Below are 22305 nucleotides of genomic sequence, written 5' to 3' on the forward strand. Positions count from 1 at the left end.
ACCAGCTTTCTGGCATACATATTGTTAAATGTGTCAGTGAGTGCGAGTAACCCACCAGCAGCCAGTCCTTTTCCTGCCCACTTTTTGTAAAACTGGTGAAAATAGTGAAGAAGGCAAAAAAGCTGAAAATTTTGCTGCAAAACTGCAGTTGTGCCAGCATATGCGACTTTGGCCTACATGACTGATACTGTACATTACCCTCATCGGTTTTGGAGTAAAGACTGACATTGATATGAATGAAAGATGATCATAATTGTATAAAAATAAGATGTTGAAGATGATGATATTCTAGTTCTTCTTTTAGGTAATCATTACTTTTATTCTTTCATTTCTACCTTTTAGATACAAGAGCTGGTCCACTCGGAAGGATCCACTTATGATCACAACCATCAGGTTTCCTTGATAAACCGATCTGGAATGCTCCCCAGTCACATGAGTGCACTCAGCCAATCACAGTTCATCTCCCAAATGGGAATGAGGAGTGGAGTTACTCACGGGTCCCCCTCTCCACCTGGTAGTAAGTCAGCCACGCCCTCACCTTCTAGCTCCACCCAGGAGGAGGACACAGATTCCCACTATAAAGTAAGCCATTCAAAATACATTTAGGGTTGTTCAGATGGTAGAAAATATAGTTAGTACACATTTGTATTCAGTCTTGTATTAAAGCAGTTGTATCTCCAAAACAACCCCACTTAAAAGGCTATTTATACCATTGGAGGCATGTATTATTGCATTGTACTCATTTTTTCAATTAGTATTTATTAAAAATTTTGAGTTTATCTAGTAGGAGGATCTGAATTTTCTCTGTGCTCCGTCAGGCAGGATGTTGACAGGCTCCTTACCTCTGCTCTCTGCCCTGTTGATGACCTTTTAGTAACTTAGAGATAAGGGTTATTAGATGATCAGCATAAAGTGAAGGTGAAAGTACCATTCACACAGCTAGACAAACAGTTAACCCTTTGTGACAGGACAGCTCAATATTTTTAATAAAGACCAATTTAAAAAAAAATGATGTTTAGCTCAAATTGATTAAAATGCAATCATAAATAAAAAATTGCCCCCAAAGGTGTACATAGCCTTTAAAGAAAAAGAGGGTACCCCTTTCTATGACATCCATGTACTAAGGTTTTCGTGAAATAACTTCCCAATAATAAATAAAAATGGAGCTTGTCATGTATGTAGGCCTCTAACCTTCAAAAAGCCACAATGATAAAACACTGACATTTCCTGAATCCACGTAACATGATTTGTTCATTTGCAGGTTGCGGGAGAGAAACGACCTTCTGCTGACATTGGTAAAAAGCCCAAAAATCCGAAGAAAAAGAAGAAGAAGGATCCAAATGAGCCCCAAAAACCTGTATCGGCGTATGCCCTATTTTTTAGGGACACACAAGCAGCCATCAAGGGACAGAACCCTAATGCCACATTTGGAGACGTGTCCAAAATTGTTGCTTCTATGTGGGACAGCTTAGGTGAAGAACAAAAACAAGTAAGTGCACTTTCCTTAGCGCAGACATGCTCAACCTGTGGCCCTCCAGCTGTTGCAAAACTACAACTCCCAGCATTCCCGAACAGCCTACAGCTATCAGCCTACAGCAGGGCATTGTGGGAGTTGTAGTTTTACAACAGCTGGGGGGCCTGCGGGTTGAGCATGCCTGCCTTAGCGGATCACAGGGTATCTTAAAGGGGTTGTGACAAGATTTAAACTTATTCTCACAAAATAAGGTATAAGTGTCTTATTGGTGGGTGTCCAACTACTGGGAACCCCGCCGATCACAAGAACAGGGGTCCTGTGTCCTATGTATGAATGGAGCAGAGATGCTGCCTCTTATGTTCATCTCTCTGGGAGTGCTGGAGATAGCCAAGTACAGTGCTCTGAGATTCTGGAAGTTTAAAGTTTGAAAATATCCCTACTATTCAAACGCTATACAGTCTCTGCTCCTGACTGCTACTGTGTATTCTCCCATATTGTGACTGGGCCATCCTTAGTGTGGATGAAATGTCAACGCATGATGCAGCCACTTTATATTAAACGTCCTTGTGGCCCAGTCATTGGATTCAAGAAATCAGATATATCTGTGGAGCTTTCATTCATATACTGAAAGTGGGGCCATTGTGTTTTTCAAAATAGCTGGTGCCCTAGACAAGGGATAAAAACTAAACTGATAATTATATAGAGATCCTAATACTGAAAATGTCAGACTACAACATGCAAATTCAAAAAATACTACAAGGTTGTTTTATCTATTTTGCTGTTTACTGATCCATTGCTCTGTAGGATCCAGTTTGCAATTCCATAGCTATGGATCCATACAGGAATCTTTTGGCAGATGTGGTTACTGGTGATATACACCATACCATTTATTGTTTAAAAGGTTAGAGTAATTAAGTGTGATGTGACGTCTGATATAGGACACTTTGGCACCGGTGTATGAAAAACTGTTGTTTTTCTATGAATCTAGAAAAACTGCATTGGTGCTTCTTCATGTGTTGTTCAGTATTGGTAGAGTTTCAGGATGTAACCTCAGGCTCCTTACCTACTGGAGATGAGTGAATTTCTTGACATTCATTTTGGGTCCAATTTGTGCAAATGAGTTGTCAGATTCGATTTGGATCCAAATATATTCAATCCAAAGTCTTCCAACTGCCCTAAAAAACTGACTCTGTGAGCCAGACAGGTTCTCTATAGAGATGAGCCAATTTGCCAAAATGTTTAAGCTTTGATTTGTTCTAATTGGCCATTAAATTCTGCCCGAATAAATTCTGACTGAATTGAAAATGCCCCAGTTGCCTTGAAAGTTGTGTTTGACACCCTGAAGTCTAATAGGACTGTATCCAAACCCTTTAAAGCTGTTTAACACCAAGACAGCATTAGATACCTGCAGTGTCAGACTGCGGTTCCTTGGGCCCACTAGAGGAAAGTATTCTTAAGGCCCAACCCTCATATCATCAATAAAGTCCAATAGGTTTTGAATCAAAGGAACAGACCCTATTGGAAAGAGACTGGCTCCAAAGGCAACCAAATGGGTTTTTTCTCTTGGACCTTTGGAACCCACTATGGTAATAGAGCTTGGGCCCACCGGAGGATGCTCTGGTACTCTATTGGACCAGTCCAACCCTGCACAGACAGTAGTAACAAACAGCCTGTTTGATAACACACATGCCCTTTTTGGTGGCTGATGCCTTCTTCTCTGTCTTCAGTGTTGTAAAATGGTGACCACCATTTTGATCAGTTCGTCCATAACAAATTGCAAAAGTTTCACTAGATTCACTAGAATCAGAATTTTTGAGGAAATGTGCAACAAATTACATTACTTTATAATCGATTCACTCACCTCTAATAGCTGTAGTTTTCAGGGCCAACTAACTGTGGCTCCTTAGACATTGCTGGCACCAGATACCATTGTGCTCTGGTGGCACCAGGAAGTTCATAGCATTACTAGAACTTAGTTCCAGAGTCAAAATCACTTAAAACTAAGAATAATATTACTTACACATATATTTAATAAGTTATTTTCCCTTTAATATTCAGTGTGACCAGTCCTAGTAAACAGTGTCCAGCAACCTTTAAAAGATTTGTAACCTCTGCTTGCTATCTTACTCCATTTATAATGCATCTTAATATATGTTAGTGATTACTTATAGAAGGTTGCTTGATATATGCCATGTTATGGGATTGTGAGTCTCTCGGTAATAATCCCAGCAGAAATCTCCGGTAGACAAGATTCCTAGGCTCATGTACCACTTACAGGCCTTTGCTACTAAGCTGCTAACACAGCAGAACTTAAGTGGGTAGAAAATCCCAGCAGACCAAACAAGTGGCTCTGTCTATTAGTCTATATTACGAAAGTGACGCATAGGTTCCTTATAACAAGTATATGGAAGAGCCTTATATTAGCAAATACTAATGCAAGTAAAGATGATTAGCAAACTAGGGTCTGTTTTCTCCCAGAAATACTGTCGGTCTTCACCTACCATTAAAAATTGGGACCCCATCTATAAAACATGTATGGCAAAACCATCTTAGATGGGAATACCCCTTTAAGTAGAATTAGTGGACTGTAAAAATAGATCAGAATCACTCCATTCAAGTTGTACAGCCCACCTGGGTTTATCCTTGACCTTTAGGCTTGGGCTATGTGGAGACTTTGGTCCCACAACAACAAAATTGGAAGGTCACATTACAACACTGCAGTAAGGCTAGGGCTACACGGAGACTATGGTCACCCAACATCACAGTGTTGCATTGTGTCATCACATCTAATGATTGCCAGTGTGGTTAACATAACGTGAACATGATATGTCTGATGTAAAAATCCAAACCTGCTGAGTTTTTGGTTGCAAATCTCACTTGAGTAGCTCTCAACTTAAGCTGCATGCTACTGCAACTCACTTGCAACATGTATGCAATTTTTCTTAGTGCCCGATACAAGTTGCAGATCTTAAAAGGGTTGTCCCACGAAAAATATTTTATGTTTTTCAAAACAGCACCTGGACCTAAACAGTAAATTTAGCACAGCCGCTGAGTTATTCAGCTAAATCTATCTGTATAAAGCCACCTGCTTTTTTTTATTTTTTTTATTTCTCTGTCCACCTCACTGAATGAGGTGAACAGAGAAATGAGTGAGGTGGTGGACGCACATGCTCACTTCCATCCTTCAACTGCCTAGCCCTAGAGGATACAACACTGTGTGGGTCATTTCCGAACAGATATATACCACTTTTTGGCATACATCTGTTGCAGATTGCCGTGTGCAGGGAAAAGGGCGGGCCCCTGTTTTAGGCATAGAAAATAGTCTAAATCTACGCCAGCAAGGGAGCTGGCATAGATTTAGAAGTGGTGGTGGGTCCGCCGAAGTTATGTAGAGGCCAGCGCCTCTAAATAACTTAGGCAGATGAACCGCCAGCGCAGGAGGGACGAAGACCGGCATCTAAATGTGTTTGCCAGTGTATTGTAATTTTGGTTGTTTGGAGATATATGTACAAGTATGATTGGTTTTGTAATATACTGTAAGCTACAGTATTATATGATCAGTTCATAATTCCTTCCTTAATGAAAGGTGGTTAATGAAATTCTATAAGGCTTCCTTCACACATAGATTTTGGTTTAAAAAAAAACATAAAAAAGGCAAAAACACAGTATGAAATGCCAAATACATAGTATGTGTTACCACCCTAAAAGCATGTTCACACACCCCTGATCTGATGCAAAACTTTCTGTGACTGAAAATTAGTTCTATACTTCTGAAAGGGGATGGTTTGGCAGCAAGCATGTGGATTTCTGCAAGCCTTACTCAGATGAACAAGACAGTCGCAAGAAATTTCTGCAACAAATTTGCAGTTTGTGAATATACTGAAGCATGCGTAGATGTGTTCGTCCCATGAATGGTAGGATTAGTCCAGGTGTCCTTGGCCTCACCTTATGAGATCAAGTGGATTCTCCATTTGCTCCATAATATAAACGGAAAGCAAACTGGATGGTCCCTGAAACACTCTGGAATGTTTCATGGAAATACAACCCACGTAAATGCCAATAGGAACCAAATTATAATGACTCCATCCAGGAATAAAGTAAGACTTCATCTAAGTACCTGTCCTATTTAATGGTTGGTTGTGTATCTTGCAGGCCTACAAAAGGAAGACCGAGGCAGCCAAGAAGGAATATTTGAAGGCCCTTGCAGCCTACAGAGCAAGTCTGGTTTCCAAGGTAACAGACATAAAATGATATTAATCTTCATCCCCACCCCCACCCACACCCCTCCCCAATAACTTACATTTTTTAGGAGCAGGCACTATGTTCCAGTTCAATATGACAGATTATACTTTGATGTATAAACATTGCTATAATTACATTACACTCTTTTAGTTGTAGCATTTTCAAGGTTTAAGGTATATTCTGTTTGCATTATAATAGAAACATTTCTTAGATTTATACTTCTGGTATATTATTTATTATGCATGCTCCCTATGAACTTTTGTACCCAAAATGCTTCCACAATGCTTCTTTATATAGTTTATTATTACTCACTGTACAGTCGTGGCCAAAAGTTTTGAGAATGACACAAATATTAGTTTTCACAAAGTTTGCTGCTAAACTGCTTTTAGATCTTTGTTTCAGTTGTTTCTGTGATGTAGTGAAATATAATTACACGCACTTCATACGTTTCAAAGGCTTTTATCGACAATTACATGACATTTATGCAAAGAGTCAGTATTTGCAGTGTTGGCCCTTCTTTTTCAGGACCTCTGCAATTCGACTGGGCATGCTCTCAATCAACTTCTGGGCCAATTCCTGACTGATAGCAACCCATTCTTTCATAATCACTTCTTGGAGTTTGTCAGAATTAGTGGGTTTTTGTTTGTCCACCCGCTTCTTGAGGATTGACCACAAGTTCTCAATGGGATTAAGATCTGGGAAGTTTCCAGGCCATGGACCCAAAATGTCAACGTTTTGGTCCCCGAGCCACTTAGTTATCACTTTTGCCTTATGGCACGATGCTCCATCGTGCTGGAAAATGCATTGTTCTTCACCAAACTGTTGTTGGATTGTTGGAAGAAGTTGCTGTTGGAGGGTGTTTTGGTACCATTCTTTATTCATTGCTGTGTTTTTGGGCAAAATTGTGAGTGAGCCCACTCCCTTGGATGAGAAGCAACCCCACACATGAATGGTCTCAGGATGCTTTACTGTTGTCATGACACAGGACTGATGGTAGCGCTCACCTTTTCTTCTCCGGACAAGCCTTTTTCCAGATGCCCCAAACAATCGGAAAAAGGCTTCATCAGAGAATATGACTTTGCCCCAGTCCTCAGCAGTCCATTCACCATACTTTCTGCAGAAGATCAATCTGTCCCTGATGTTTTTTTTTTGAGAGAAGTGGCTTCTTTGCTGCCCTTCTTGACACCAGGTCATCTTCAAAAAGTCTTCGCCTCACTGTGCGTGCAGATGCGCTCACACCTGCCTGCTGCCATTCCTGAGCAAGCTCTGCACTGGTGGAACTCCGATCCCGCAGCTGAATCCTCTTTAGGAGACGATCGTGGCGCTTGCTGGACTTTCTTGGACGCCCTGAAGCCTTCTTAACAAGAATTGAACCTCTTTCCTTGAAGTTCTTGATGATCCTATAAATTGTTGATTGAGGTGCAATTTTAGCAGCCACAATATCCTTGCACGCGTTTCTTTGCAGGTCACCATGGTTAACAATGGAAACAATGATTTCAAGCATCACCCTCCTTTTAACATGTCAAGTCTGCCATTTTAACCCAATCAGCCTGACATAATGATCTCCAGCCTTGTGCTCGTCAACATTCTCACCTGAGTTAACAAGACGATTACTGAAATGTTTTCAGCAGGTCCTTTAATGACAGCAATGAAATGCAGTGGAAAGTTTTTTTTGGGATTAAGTTAATTTTCATGGCAAAGAAGGACTATGCAATTCATCTGATCACTCTTCATAACATTCTGGAGTATATGCAAATTGCCATTATAAAAACTTAAGCAGCAACTTTTCCAATTTCCAATATTTATGTAATTCTCAAAACTTTTGGCCACGACTGTATATGATAGCATGAAGCAAGTCTCATGGTGAAGCCTAGCACAGATATAAGGTGTAGGTGTAATTCATATGTATGATTCCTTATGTTATTATTTACTATACTTTCTTTTTTACTCCATTGATATTGTATGTAGTTCATGTGTGCATAGATAGATAGATAGATAGATAGATAGAATATAGATATTCTGTATAATAGAGGAATAGATAGAGTAGATAGTCTTCCAAAAACAAATGATGAGGCATCACTTCAAAATTCGTGAAGGGTGTTAGACCCGTTTAACGGGTCTAACACCCTTTACTGATTTTGGAGTGATGCCTCATCATTTGTTTTTGGATATCGCTTATGGATTTTATTGCTTGAAGTCCAAGAGGAATTGTACTCTTTTCCACCATTGACTGTGCTGCTGCTATTTTTTGTTTGTTGTAATAGATAGATAGATAAATAGATAGATAGGAGCTAGATAGATATGAGATAGATAGTTTAAATAGATAGGTAGATAGGAAGATAGATAAATAGAAAGTATACATTTTAATTTGCTCTTATTTTTATTATAACCTAGAGCTACACTGACCAAGGAGAAACGAAAAACTCCCAACCTAATCAACCCTCCAAAATGATTCTCCCAAAGCAGTCCATGTATAATCTGCCTCCACAATCTTCATCACCATATCCAGGCCTGGCTTCATTTCTGTCCCCAGCAGACCTGCCGAGTTACCGCAGTCACCCTCACAGTCTCTCCCGAAGCCTCAATGCCAAATCTATGTTGCCCAGCATCAGTGCCTCACCTCCACCTCCTTTCCAGATCAGCCCTCCCATCCACCAGCACATGCGCCACCCTTCCAGCTCTCTTCTTAATCAATCACTCAATATGCAGCAAGTACCACAACCACCCATCCTCCCTTCATCCATTGGACTACAGTCACCTATGAGTTCATCTCCCACAGGTCAACAGGTAAGAAAGTGAACGTAAACTTTTTCCATGGTCAACTATCTCTATGTCTGTCTCTCTCTTAGTCCTGATTTTCTTTCTACTCACCTGAAGCAGATTTTAAGGTTCCCTTGGGCAATGTTCTCCATGTGTGGCTCTCGGGCTTTCTGCATTAGGCTCCTGAGTTGTACACTAGTGGCACCAGGAAAAATAAGAAATTTGTCATCGAGTCCTAACTTTTTTCCCTTATAATAACCAATTTGGCTCAACCTTTATTAAATTTTGGCTTGTCAGCTAGAAGTTTAGGAACATCTGCCCTCGGACTTCACCAGCTTTCCTTTCAATAGTTTACCTTTCATCTTTATTCTGATAACTAATCTGTCCTCTTTTCTTCCTTTTGACGCTGGACCTGATATTTCCCAACTCTAACCTTTGCATACTTTTCCTTAGGACTTCTCACATCCCTTCAGAATTTCCCAGCAATGTTGGCCCACGATCCCCAGCTTCCTCCAATCCCCCTGGAAACACAGAGTGGGACAATGAGTTTCCCAACAGAGAGTGTGGGATCAACCACTGCAGGTAAATTCACCCAAATAGACAAGGAGTAATCTTTTTCCAAGGCGCTTCAAAAAGTTCAGTTTTAAGAGAGAACCATGTCATAACCCATTCATTTCCAAAACCTGCGGCCAATAAATTAGCACAATAATTCATTCCATTTGACAGTGACAGTGATAATTTATCTCCTCGATTTGTTCAAGAATCAATAAAAAGAAATCACTTGATTTCTTATTAGCTCTTCATGAAATTCTTCAGCATGTTTATAACCACATAAATGGTACGCCCGTAATCTGAAATAACAGCTATACCATTCATTTACATTTGTCTCCACAATCTACATTTTTACTTAAGTCACCTTGAAAATCTAACATAAGCCTGAAGACTGTAACAATCCTGGCAAAGAATAATTTTTCTCCATGTTCAATGCCTTCCATTCCATTTTTTTTTTTTTAAGTCTATTTTTCACAACCTAGGTTGTGAATTAGGTGTTTGTCATCCCAGCCTTGTTACTTGAAGGTGTTCTGTGTTGATGTAGCATTGGAATATGACTTGAATAGGCCTCATGTATTAAAACTGTCAAGCTGACAAAATGGCCATGTTACCCATAGCAACCAATCACAGTGCAGCTTTCATTTATTCAGACCGACACCCCCACTAATCAGCCGTTGAGTGATGAAGCCTTCTCATAGCTCACCAAGCACATCGTCGTACATTGGATAGCGTCTGTGCTTGGTATTGCAGCCCTGTGTTTTCACTTGAATGCGACTGAGCTGTGCCTAGGTGATGTGACCAATGAATGTGATGTCACTGGCCAAGAGGCCTCAGCTGTTATCAGAGCAACTCAAGCTGATCAGTGAGGGTGCTGAAAGTCAGGCCCCCTCTAATCTGATATTGATGACCTCCCCTGAGGATATTAAACTCTCTGAAAACCCCTTTAAATGTTATGTTAATTATTCTTGTTATAGGTTTATAATTTGGTATAGTCATAGCTTGAAGCTTTGAAAAATGTATACCAGGGCTCTACCAGCTGAATTGACCTTTGGGGCCCTTTAGGCACCACCTATAGCTGGGTGACATATTTATTTACTTGCCAGCACTGCTTTAACTTTAGTCCATGCATAAAGAGGGGTTGTACAGGGTTTAATATTGTTTTGGGAAGTACATTGCCTACACACCTCCTGTACATTGGTAGCATGACTGCTAGGGGATGCTGTATGATATGGTCTTAGCAGGAGCCCATATACAGGGGCCATTTTTTTTATAAGCTGAGGCATACAGAACGGGAAGCTAGATTTTCATTCACCAAGGGTTCAAGATTCAACTCAATGCCCTAGCTCTATCTAAATATATTGGACAAAACAGAGTAGTTTGTTGGGGCAACCTGGTTCCAAGTACCAGGGGCTCATGACCAGATAATCCTTTGAAACCCTGTGTAGATAATATAGCAAGGAAAGGTTGCCATCCGAGGTGCATTACAATAAATTATAATAAAAAGAGACATACTTGGCACTCAGAAAAATATAAAAAATGTAGTTTTTTTTATTTCCATACACATGATTAGATGCTGATGATTAGAGTAAAACCAACATCTGAATCCAATCTCTCTCTTGCTCTCTTTAAGTACTCTGCCAGGAGACAAGTCTCTCTACCTCACCTAGAACCACAAACTTGTAAATGGCGGCTGAAGGAATGGACATTTCCGAGAGTCTACAGCACTGGACATCTAGAACAAGGATGGCACAGTCACCACGAAGAGCAAACACAAGTGGTTTGTTCTTAGCAAGCTTTAAAGAATTAGCTTGGTTTGCAGATATAAACTTGGTGAAGGCAAGAAGCCAAGCTCCCGTACCTTCTAAAGAACAAAAGAGACACCTCTTGTGGCCACCATATTTGCTATGGAAAGCATGGGGATGAGTTCATCCAGGCATATACAATATGTAAAGAGGTTTGTTAATATTGTATAGTTGAAATAACCCCCCCCCCTCCCCCACCAAAACCAAACAATACTTCTTATACGTGGAAAACAACAAATACCTAAATAAAATGTGCAAATATACAAAAAAAAAAAACATGGAAATGTGATAAAAAAATAAAAGTATGAAAAATATAATTTGTTGAATAGTTGTAAGTAGATTTATCATGTGGTTTAGGACTGTGCTCAAGACATCTTTACAATTTTCTTTGTGTATAGAAACAAAAGGAGTAGCTTTCTTTATAGTAAAAGCATTTTATATTAATTGTAGCACATTTTTTTAGTTATACATAGGATGTGTAAAATACTGCCAAATTTTTGTTCTTTGTTTTTCTTTTTTTCTTTTTACAGTATATAAATGATTTCTATCTGTGCGGAATCATGAACTTATTCTGGGGTTTTTTTCAGTCATAATTTCACCATATTCTAAATTGTCAACGATAATTTTATTTATGAGATGAAAAAGATACAAAGAGGATATCTGATTTAATAATAAAACAGTTTTTTTGTGTTTTTCAATCTGCGCTGAATTCATGTGCAGCCAGAATATTCATTTTGTTTCACAATTGCTTATTTGACTTTTCTTTTTAATAAAAACATTTTAAAAATGGGAACGATGTGTTTCTTTTGTTACTAATCCTGTCTAATAGTTTGTCGGTGTAAACTTGGACTTGAGGGTCTAAACATGCTGCAAATTTAACAAAGTGGTTCATGCTTGATGCTGGTTGGCTTTTTATTTGGCACATTCTGCCATATAATAATCAACGCTCCTTTTCAGCGAAGCTACACCCTCTTCCCAATATGGCCTCATCCACACTTTAGTGTTTGGTCAGTGATTTCCATCAGTGATTTGTGAGTCAAAACCAGGTGCGGGTTAAAACCACAGAACAGGTGCAAATTCCTCCCTTATACCTTATGTCTGTGTAGGCTTCACTTCTGGTTTTGGATCACAAATCACTGATGGAAATCACTGATCAAACACTGAAGTGTGAACAAGGTCTAACCCACCTAACTTTGACAAGCAAGATCCAGTAAGAACAAGTTCACAAGGAACTAATTTTTCCATTGGAAATATCTGCCAAAGAGTCTGCCAAAGGCTGACCTGTTTTGCATTTTGAATGTATTAGGTCTGTCAGTGGTTTTAGTCCCATTCAATGGGGTTAATACATGAACCCAGTGTAGTCCCCAGCAGTGTTCATGCAGAAACTGCGCCTTCCTTTACATGGTCACTAAAACTGTCTGAAAAGACAACAATGGGAGGCTGTTTCTGATGGAAATGCACAAGCACCACAGTGAGAAATTTTATAATTGCATTTTACTCATTTAAGGCTAAAAATCATTATTACATTTGTTCTTTTTTTTAAATTGTTCAGCTGTTTTTGAGATACAAGGGTTAAAAAAATCAGTCTGTTTGCAAAATATCGCTTCTGAGTCCCTCAAGTGAAGCCTTAACTCAGATCTCCTGACCTCACAAATACTTATTATAGATAATATCTTATCAAACTGATAAGAATTTGGCTTAAATGAAGAATATGGCTTAAATTGTTTATGAGGTCAGGAGATCAGAGATCAGGCTTCACATGAGCCATCAGCTGATGGGACTGAGAAGCTACACTCTGCAAGCACACAGATTGTTTAATGCTTGCATCTCAAAAATGGCTAGACATTTTTAATAAATTGAAAAAAAAAAGTTTTTTAGCCTGAAATAAGTAGAGTGAAATCATAAAAAATAATTGCCCCAAAAGTATACTTAGCCTTTAAGCCACAATTCTGGTGAATATACCTCAGTAAATCTCCCCTAATGTGTTCTAATCTTCATGGATATGGCACTTGTGAGGAATGTGGAGTTATGATCTAATTCCAGCCATGATCTAATTCCAGCCATTTGCTGTCAGCTAGCAGAGGGAGCAGACTTCACAGGGGGCCTGGCTTCAAAGCAGACCACATGTTTGCAGTTCATACCTCAGTCAGCCACAATGGCAACTCAAACCTCTCTGGCAGGATGAATGTCGGTGGTGGGGCTGAGTTGGTCATCAGAACAAAAGAATCCATCATACATCATAGAACCGGGGGTTCATAAGGAATTATGAATTGCCCGTCCATCACAAACCAGTTACATATCTGCGACTCTGGGGCCAAGACGGACATGCCCCTGGTCATAGTTTGGGGGTTGGGTGCCAGGAAGGGGAGATACAGAGATCTCCCAGCAGGAACCTAATAAGCACCATGTTTGGTCTTCAGCTGTAGCCGGAACCCAGGCAGATCTATTGTTCCCAGAACGATCTGCCTGTGGCCATAATGGGTTTTGTGGGTCTTTGGCTACCAGGACAAGAAAGGGAGGGTGGCCTCCTCCCAGAGGGAGGGAGGAGAGTTACTGACTGCCGGTGAAAAGGTCCATGCAGGCCAGAGACCAGCATCTTTCTCTGAAGGGGGCCACATCGTGTAATGTGTTTGGAGGGACCGTGGACAAACTGCTGACATCCCCCATGTGACTACAGCCAAGGATTACAGTAACTCAGAAATCATTATAACCAAAAAGGACTACTTATCCACCGGGTAACTGACTTTTTCTCTGTTTAACTCTGTTTGTATCATACCGCTTGTATTTGCAATCCGACCACTGTATATATTGTCTCTGTATATCGTGTATTGTCTAGTGCACCCTTAAGGCAATTAAATATATGATTTATTCTTGTAATGTCCTTGTATCTCGGTCCATGAATTCCCACGTCCGTGCTTCGGCATAGTTATACGCTACTGTGGGTTGGTTTCTCACCCTATATAATCCTGTTAGCGGACCGGGCTTATATCAAACGAGGGACTGGTGGCTATCTACTGGGCTGGCAGAGCTCTGTTTCACTAAGGCAGTGAAAAGGCTCTCTCAGCTTGTCAGGGTTGTAAGCGAGTGTGGAGTCACGCCGGAGGTCGCATGGACCACCCTCTCTCACTCTCCATGCCTCTCTGTGCCTGCATGGATAGGAGGTGTCTGTGTAAACTGTACCAAATTGACTTTATGTGCTCCCAGGGAGGGTGTAATGTCACATCTTGGAAACCAGTGATGAAACCGTATCTTGTGGGCTCAACGTAGTTGACGTCAGGCAGGGCCGCGAGGTGCAGGATTCGTGACAGCACTGATTGTGTCTATGTGATAATCCATATAGGGTGCTTTGTAGGCAGAAAGTCAGGGTGTGCTGCCACAATGCCACAAGTTCATCTGTCAGACCCAAGCCCTGACACTATAATGGGGCCTAAAGATCAGAAGACAACACCATTTGGAACTGACTTTGGAGCTAATCACCTACCTCTTGAGTGTGTATCTTAGATGTTGACATCTATCCTGTGCGAAAACAACAAAGTTAACCCCCATGTGTTCTGTATAGATGGAACTAATACTGCAAATATTATCAGGTCAGAGCATGTTCAGTTATATGAGCTTCATGTATACAATCATGTAAAATTCCTTCAATACACTATATTTCATAGCAATCATTCACAATGAAAGGGGGTTTGATGTTGATGACCTATCATCAGGATCGGTGGGGTCTCACATTCCCACTAATCAGCTGCTCCCCGCAGCTTGTAGCACTGGAACTAGCACTTTGAAGGTAGCTAGAAGCATAGCTCTGTTCAAAGTGTAGTGCCCATGCCAGATTACTGTAGCTCTGTTCCCATTCCCTTGGATGTAACCCAACTTGACCACTACACTATGAAAGAAGCTGTGCTTCTGGCTCTGTTCAGCGTGCTAGTTCCAACCTGCAGAATGCTGGTGCTCTAGTTCCTAGTCATCCTTCCATTACCATGTCTGCACTTTCTGTTTTATATATTACCTTCACTAGTGTTGAGCAAATCAAACTCCATGAAGTAGAATTCGATCAAAATTCGATTCGCTGCAAAGCCAAATTTCCACATGCTTTGTGGTAGCAAAGTGATATCCCTGAATGGTGGTAAAACATTAAAAAGTGAAGAGCCGCCTGCCGCCATCTTGATTGAAGATCTCACATGAAATCCTGTGCACGGTTAAGTATGAGGTCACCATGTCGGCCGTGCTAGATCTTCAATCAAGATGTCGGCAGCCGGCTCTTTGCGATCTGGATGAGGGTAAATATGATTTTATTACATTGAAAATTTTTTTTTACAGTGTTATTACTGTCAGATGCCACGATCAGCTATGAATGCGGCATCTGAGGGGTACAATAAATAGTTCATCATATTTTTAGTACCTGTCATGACAATTTATTGTCAGAGAATTGCTATTTTCCTACGGCTTCCTGAAATTCCTATTAGAATAGGTTGAGTTTGGTTAATTTGTGTTAAATTAAGTGTTCTCCATTGGTGAAAATTCCCTAACAAAAGTGTGAATATTTGAATTAGGAAATTTTTCATAATTCTGGTGGAGAACAGTCAGGAATTTTTGTATTTCCAGTGTCACCCTATAGATCCATTGGTGGACAGAGGTTGCTGTTTATGGTGACCTACAGCATAATGTCTACAAGCTTTTGTGCAATAATTCTGCTTGCCTATTCCTTTGGTACTAAGAGAAGGTGTAGCTCTGGAGAACAAACCTCTGTGAGATTCATAAAATTCATTAAAGTACATGTTATTATTAGGTGAAGAAGCACTTTGAGCATATCCCCATTTTATTCTTATGGGTTTACCAAAGTAGAACCTTTCCTATGATGTGTAGTTTTCTTGCCCCGTGAAGCCACAATTGCTAGTGCCATGTGTCACTATTCTGTCCCATAGTGAGTGACACCATAAGAGAGTGAAGATCAGGTGATGTCACCCACTGGTTGCTAAAAGTCTAAGACTCCAAACCTATTCAGAAGCTTGCTACGAGCAAAAATTATTCTTTGTGGCTTTTCTGAGCAAGGCAAAGTAATTTTCAATAAAGTAGAGTTGGCACTTTTTGATTGGCAAACTGAATATATTATTTTTGCATAAATGTATCCCTAGATATCCTGTCAATATAATAGAAAAAAAGAAAAAAGTGGCAGCACCGTCTTTAATGCAAACAAGGGGGTGCAGCTGGCCCAATATGGATATTATCAAGTCCAATGCATAAAAGTAAAAAAAGTGGGCAGCACTCCATAAGATAAAAAAGTACAAAAATCTTTATTTACCCAAACAGGACATGCGACGTTTCGGCTCTATGCTGGAGCCTTTCTCAAGCAGTGTCAAATAATAGATATTTGTATCTAGAGCTATCTTTTAATTTGGTTTTATAGCTTCCTCACTTTTTTCCTTAACAGTGAGGATGAATGGTAATAAGCCCTTAAATGTGTTCTCTAGAGTGAAAAAGCAGGTTTACTTAATAATTGGTATCGAGGGGAGAGGACATAGGGGAGACAGCAGACAAAGGAAAGAGATCGCAATCTCCAGAAGCCCGTCAGCCAAAGTGATCTCAGCAAGGTTTAGTCAGCAAGGTTAGTCCCAGCAGTACAGATGATAAGGGGAGAGGGATCCACAAGAACTGGAGGCACAAAGCGGAGGTCAGGTATGACGGGGGAATCAGAATAAAACCCCCAAACAAAGTCCGTCCAGCAACCTGACAGTCGCAACGGAGTTTACTCACAGTCACTATCACAGGAGGGGAAGAGGATCGGCAGCGCCGGGAAACACGAGGATGAGGAAGGAGGTCAGACGTAGGAGGGGGGTCAGACGGAGCTCCCAGGTGAGGCCCGACAACCCATCCAGCAGCCCATCAGTCGAGGTGAACACAGCAGAGTTAGTTGGTTAGTCACAGCGGTGCAGAGAGGAGGGGGGAGGATCAGCAGAAGCGGCACATTCAGCAAGCGGACAAGGAGGAATCACTGCCTAGGCAGCAGCACATACCCCCTGCGACCATAGAGAACGAAGGGCTAAGAACCATCATAGAGACGCCAGGAGGATCAGGAAGGTCCGAGTAGCGGGATAGCCGAGCCGTGGGGAGAGCGGAGAGAGCGACGTACTCTGTCTACGTCATCACGTCATCTACAAATCTAGATACAAATGGAAAAGGAATAAAGAATAAAGTATAAAGTGGAAAAAAAAGGGAAAAGGGTGAAGAGGAAAAATAAATAAATAAATAAATAAGGGATAAGGGGGAGGAAGAAAAAAAAAATATATAATAATAATAATAAGGAAAAAAAAAAAAGAAGAAAAAGGCGAATGAAATAAGACGAAGAAAAGGGAGGAGGAAAAAGGAAAAAAATAAATAAATAAATAAAAAAAAAAAAGGAGGAGAGAAGAGAAAGGAGGAAAGGGGGAGAAGAGGAGAGAAGGGCGAGAAAAGGAAAAAAAAAAAAAAAAAAAAAAGGAAAAGAGAAGGAGAAGAAAGGAAAGAGAAAAGAAAGAAAAAAAAAAAAAAAAACAAGGAGAGAGAAAAAGGAAAACAGAAAACAAAAGGAGGAAAAAAAAAGAGGGGGAGGGAGAAAGGGAAAAAGAAAAAAAAAAAAAGGAGATCAAAGGATATATAACAACAAGGTATGGCTCCAAAAGCTAGTAGACGCTCGGCCGACTTCTCCGGTCAGAAACCGGGGTCAAAAACTTTTGAAACAACAAAAATAGACCAGTTCCTGAGGTCTCCGAGGGTTAATACGAGGGGCGGACAAAAGGATTTGGCCTCTAAAAAAAATGACGACTCTGAGGTGACTGGGTTAGAACCACAAAAAGCCTCCAGACACCCTGAAGAGGAAGAGGGTATAATGGGAGAAGTTATCCCTAATGATAATGATAATTCCTCTCCGCTAGAAGAAATATTGCTAGCGGTCAAACAAAATGGGAATTTAATACAGGCTGTTACAACCCAACTCGGGTTTATCCAAGTTGATGTGGGACTAATAAAAGATGATTTGTCCAAAATGCGAGACAGAGTTACCAATCTGGAGAGCTCCGTCGCCCTGATACAGAATGAATCCCAAAAAACAAACTCTGAAGTCTCCACACTGAAATTAGAGTGTAGCCTTCTGAAAAAAAAGGTGGTGGACCTTGAGGATAGATCACGAAGATATAACGTGAGAATAATAGGGATCCCTGAGGGTGTTGAAGAGAAGAACTCAACCGAATTCATACAGAATTTAATTTTTGAGAATTTTGGGAAAGATTCGTTCTCCCCACTGTTTCTGATAGAAAGAGCGCATCGGGTCCCAGGGGGCAAACCAATTCCAGGGAGACAACCTCGGACATTTCTTGTTAAGTTACTGGTCATAGGGGATAAAGATATGCTACTGAGAAGGGCGAGGGAATGTTCTCAGGTTGTATATAACGGTAATAGACTGGCCTTTTTTCCAGACTTCTCAAAGGACATACAAGAAAAGAGACGCACATTTATGACTGTTAAAAAGAGGCTAAGAGAAAGGGATATTAAATACTCTCTTATGTTCCCAGCAAAATTGCGGATTATTTCTAAGGATAAAACCCTATTTTTCGATACCCCGGATGAAGCCGTGGATTGGCTTGAACGAAATGATCTGTGATCTAATCGCTTTAGGATTTAGTGGGAACAATAATTGTTATGGGGGGCTTATACCCCCAATTCTGTTTTTCCTTGCTTCTTAATAGGGGTGGCCGAGCGCGGGGAGTGTTGGAGGGATGGTCATAGGAGAGAAATCCACTACAATATGTGGTGGATTACCTGTACGGGGGGGTGGGGGTTAGGGGTGGGGTTGGGCTGTGGTGCGTCAAAAAGAAAAAGGAGGAAAAAATTATTATTTTTTTTTTTTTTGCTTTGTCCCACCTAACCGCTTCTGATAATGTCGACCAGAATTATTGCCTGGAATATACGCGGTCTGGGGGACAGAGGTACATTTACCAGCAATAGTATGCTTGTTAGAGACCCATCTCACTGAAGAGACCTCCAGGGTGGTCGACAGGGGATGGGCTTCGCATTCGTATCATTCTACTTTTTCCAGCTACTCCAGAGGTGTTACTGTTTTGATACATAGACTGATTGATTATTCCTGTGAGGCATCCTCTGTTGACCACCTGGGGAGATTCATCTTCCTATATTGTAGATTAAGGGGGAAGACATGTATTTTGGCTTTTGTCTACATTCCACCGCCATTTTCCTTTTCGGTTCTTAATTCTTTGTTATTATTTATGGATAAGTGGCCAGAGTGCCCAACAATGATTGTTGGCGATTTCAACTGTGTCATTGATCCTCTACGTGATAGGGTCTCTACGAGTGTCAAGGGAGATAGTCCGGTTCAGGGGTCTCCCCTGGCACGGTTTTGTTTGGAGGCTGGTTTTGAAGATGTTTGGGGATATTTAGGACAGGGGAAAAGGGCTTTTTCGTGCTTTAGTAAAGCAGGTAAATCTATGTCTAGAATAGATCTTGCATTGATAAGTAGTAAACATGTGAAATTGGTAAAACGAATGAAATATGAAACAAGGTCAATATCGGACCATTCACCGTTGGTCCTCGAACTCTGTTTAACCCAGGAAAGATATACACAAAAACCCCCTTTCAGATTAAACCCTTACTGGTTATCAGTGATAAAGACACATGAAATAATTCAGAATGAAATTGGCCGTTTCTGGGATAACAACTATGGCTCAGCAAAAACTCAAGTGGTATGGGATACCTTTAAGGCGTTTATGAGGGGAATGATGATTAGTAATATTGCGAACCTCAGAAAGGAGTACGGGGAAAAACAGAAAAATTTAGAAGAACTTGCATCATTGGCGACACAATCCTTTTATATGAATAAGACGGAGGAGAATAGGGAAAGTATGCAAAGAGCCACACAAGTATATTCTAACTTCTTATTGGATAAGGCCCAACAATCCCTTTTTTTTAAAGGGCAAAAATACTTTACGGAGTCAGGGCGACCTGGTAAACTTTTGTCCAGAGTAATCTCAAGTCAACAATCTAAAAAATACATAGATAATGTTCGACTGAGTAATGGTAGAATGGTTAGTGGACAGGGTCCGACAGAGAAGGCCTTTGTGGACTACTTCCTGGACTTGTACAAAGCTGAATCTAAGATCACAGATGATAAGATGGATTCGTATCTTGATGGGATTGCTTTTTCAACTATTACTGAGGCGCAAAAGGAAGCACTTGAACTAGAGATCTCAATTCAGGAACTGGAGGGAGCTATTAAATTATGCTCAGCCAACTCCACCCCTGGTTCAGATGGACTCCCATATGAATTTTATACTAAATACGGGGACTGTATTCTCCCCAGACTGTTGGAGGTCTTTTCTGAATCAGTGGAGGATGGGAAGCTGCCAGACTCTATGATGGAAGCCGTAATAACATTAATTCCAAAAAAAGGAAAAGATCCACTAGATATAGAATCTTATAGACCAATCTCACTGCTTAATGCAGATGTAAAGCTTTTTGCGAGGGTTCTCGCAACAAGGCTTTCTAGGGTTATTTCCTCTATTATACATCCGGATCAGAATGGCTTTATTCAAAACAAGGGTACCCATCATAATCTGCATCGGCTTTTTTCCAATATACAGGCCCCTGGGGGGACCGCTCGCTCCATCCTGTCACTGGATGCCTCTAAGGCCTTCGACAGGGTGGAGTGGCGCTTCCTCTGGAAGGTTCTGGCAAGGATGGGCTTTGGGGAAAAATTTATAGGCACTCTCAAACTACTGTATAGATCTCCTAGGGCAAAACTAAGTCTAAATGGGATCTTGACTACTAGTTTTGATTTAAATAGAGGTACGCGGCAGGGCTGTCCACTATCCCCATTATTATTTGACATTTATATTGAACCCCTTGCGATGGCCATTAGGCAGGACGATCGGGTTAAAGGATTTGGTACGTTAGGAGTGCAAGACCGCATCTCCTTATATGCGGATGATGTTCTCTTTTTTATAGACCACACGGAAATAACTCTTCCTAGAATTATTCAAATGGTTAAAGCATTTGGTGAGGTGTCCGGTCTTCTTATAAACTGGTCTAAGACCAGTTTGATGCCAATAGACCCCCTGCCACAGGATGAGGTTCTCATGACACAGTTGGACATCGTTGACACTTTTCAATATTTGGGCTTGAATATATCACCTCGGGTGGAAAATTTTGTACAACTTAATTTGATCCCCATAATGGCAAGGATTAGAGCTAAAATAGGGATCTGGCTGAAACTTCCCCTATCTAGAGCTGACCGAGTTTCACTGGTCAAGATGGTGATATTACCACAGCTTCTCTATGTGCTTAGGAATTCACCTATTTGGATTCAAGATAAAAACTTTAAACTCATGGAAAGAATAATTAATGATTTAATATGGGGAAGAAAACGAGTTCGATTAAAGTTGGAATATTTGTATAAATCACTGGAGTGTGGGGGCTTAAATCTCCCTTACTTTAAAGGGTATTTTATTGCAGCTCAGTTATTGATGTGCTACGAATCAGAAAACAGTGCACTGTTAGGGAAGTTGGTAGGGAGCTATGCTCATAATAATATATTTACCCTGTTGGAATCCGGGCTATTGAAGACCTATGAGCGGGGCTATAGAGAGACTATAAAACTACTCCTGAAAGTGTGGGTTACTACTAAGACATGGTTGAAGGTAAAGGGCTCACTTACATTCACGCCTCTTTGGCACAATGTGTATTTACAAAGGTTAGATGATATTGCAGCTGACACATTTTGGCAAAGGAACAAAATTTTGTATATTTCACAGGTAATTAAGGATAGAGACATTAAGCCATTTATAGAGATGACACATAATATACAAAATTTTTCATGGTTTAGGTATCTTCAATTGCGTTCAGTACTATCTAGTCTGGACGATAAATTGGTGTTGGATATAGATAGTTCATCTTTTTTGAATGATTGGGTAGGTGGTACACTGTCTAAAATAAAGATTTCAAATATATATAAGCTATTACTCAAGGCACGTTTTAGTGATATACAGTCACCAGGACAAAGAGCGTGGGAGGTGGACTGTCCAAATTTACAACCAGAAGGGTGGGAGAATATTTTTGGTAATTTAGGTTCACTATCCCTGAACTTCAACCATGTTGTAGTACACTTCTATATTTGCCACAGATTATATATTACCCCTTTATGGATGAATAAATGTGGACTAAGGGACACGTCTAACTGCCCTAAATGTGACACTTTAGGAGCGGACTATCTCCATATGATCTGGACCTGCCTAGAACTTAAAAAATATTGGAATAGCATCAATAATTTCATCATATATAAACTAAAAATACGAATCCCTTTTGAACCACAACTATTCTTGCTTAATGATTTTTCCAAAATAGATAATCCTAAGTATCAAAAGATCTTTCTGGGTAGGATATTGATGTTGGCCAGAGTTTTGGTCAGTCGGACCTGGTTTGCTCGTTATACTC

The 22305-nt window shown here is 40.5% G+C and overlaps 1 protein-coding gene and 1 long non-coding RNA gene across 2 annotated transcripts in view; both read left to right on the forward strand.

The window, feature by feature from the left end:
- The window catches only part of LOC121005717 (TOX high mobility group box family member 2-like), a 35760-nt gene extending 27189 nt beyond the window's left edge, over positions 1-8571 (forward strand). Inside the window, exons 4-8 of the mRNA XM_040438485.1 lie at positions 343-582; positions 1262-1489; positions 5627-5707; positions 8111-8503; positions 8566-8571. Coding sequence (XP_040294419.1) covers positions 343-582; positions 1262-1489; positions 5627-5707; positions 8111-8503; positions 8566-8571 — 948 coding nt within the window. The remainder of the gene's footprint in view (positions 1-342; positions 583-1261; positions 1490-5626; positions 5708-8110; positions 8504-8565) is intronic.
- A 370-nt stretch (positions 8572-8941) lies between these two features.
- LOC121003703 lies at positions 8942-11231 on the forward strand. The gene is made up of 2 exons (XR_005779585.1): positions 8942-9058; positions 10659-11231. It is a non-coding gene; the product is annotated as an uncharacterized LOC121003703 (long non-coding RNA).
- Positions 11232-22305: the final 11074 nt, after the last annotated feature.

Source organism: Bufo bufo, chromosome 6, assembly GCF_905171765.1.
Source record: "Bufo bufo chromosome 6, aBufBuf1.1, whole genome shotgun sequence".
In the NCBI taxonomy this organism is placed as follows: Eukaryota; Metazoa; Chordata; class Amphibia; order Anura; family Bufonidae; genus Bufo; species Bufo bufo.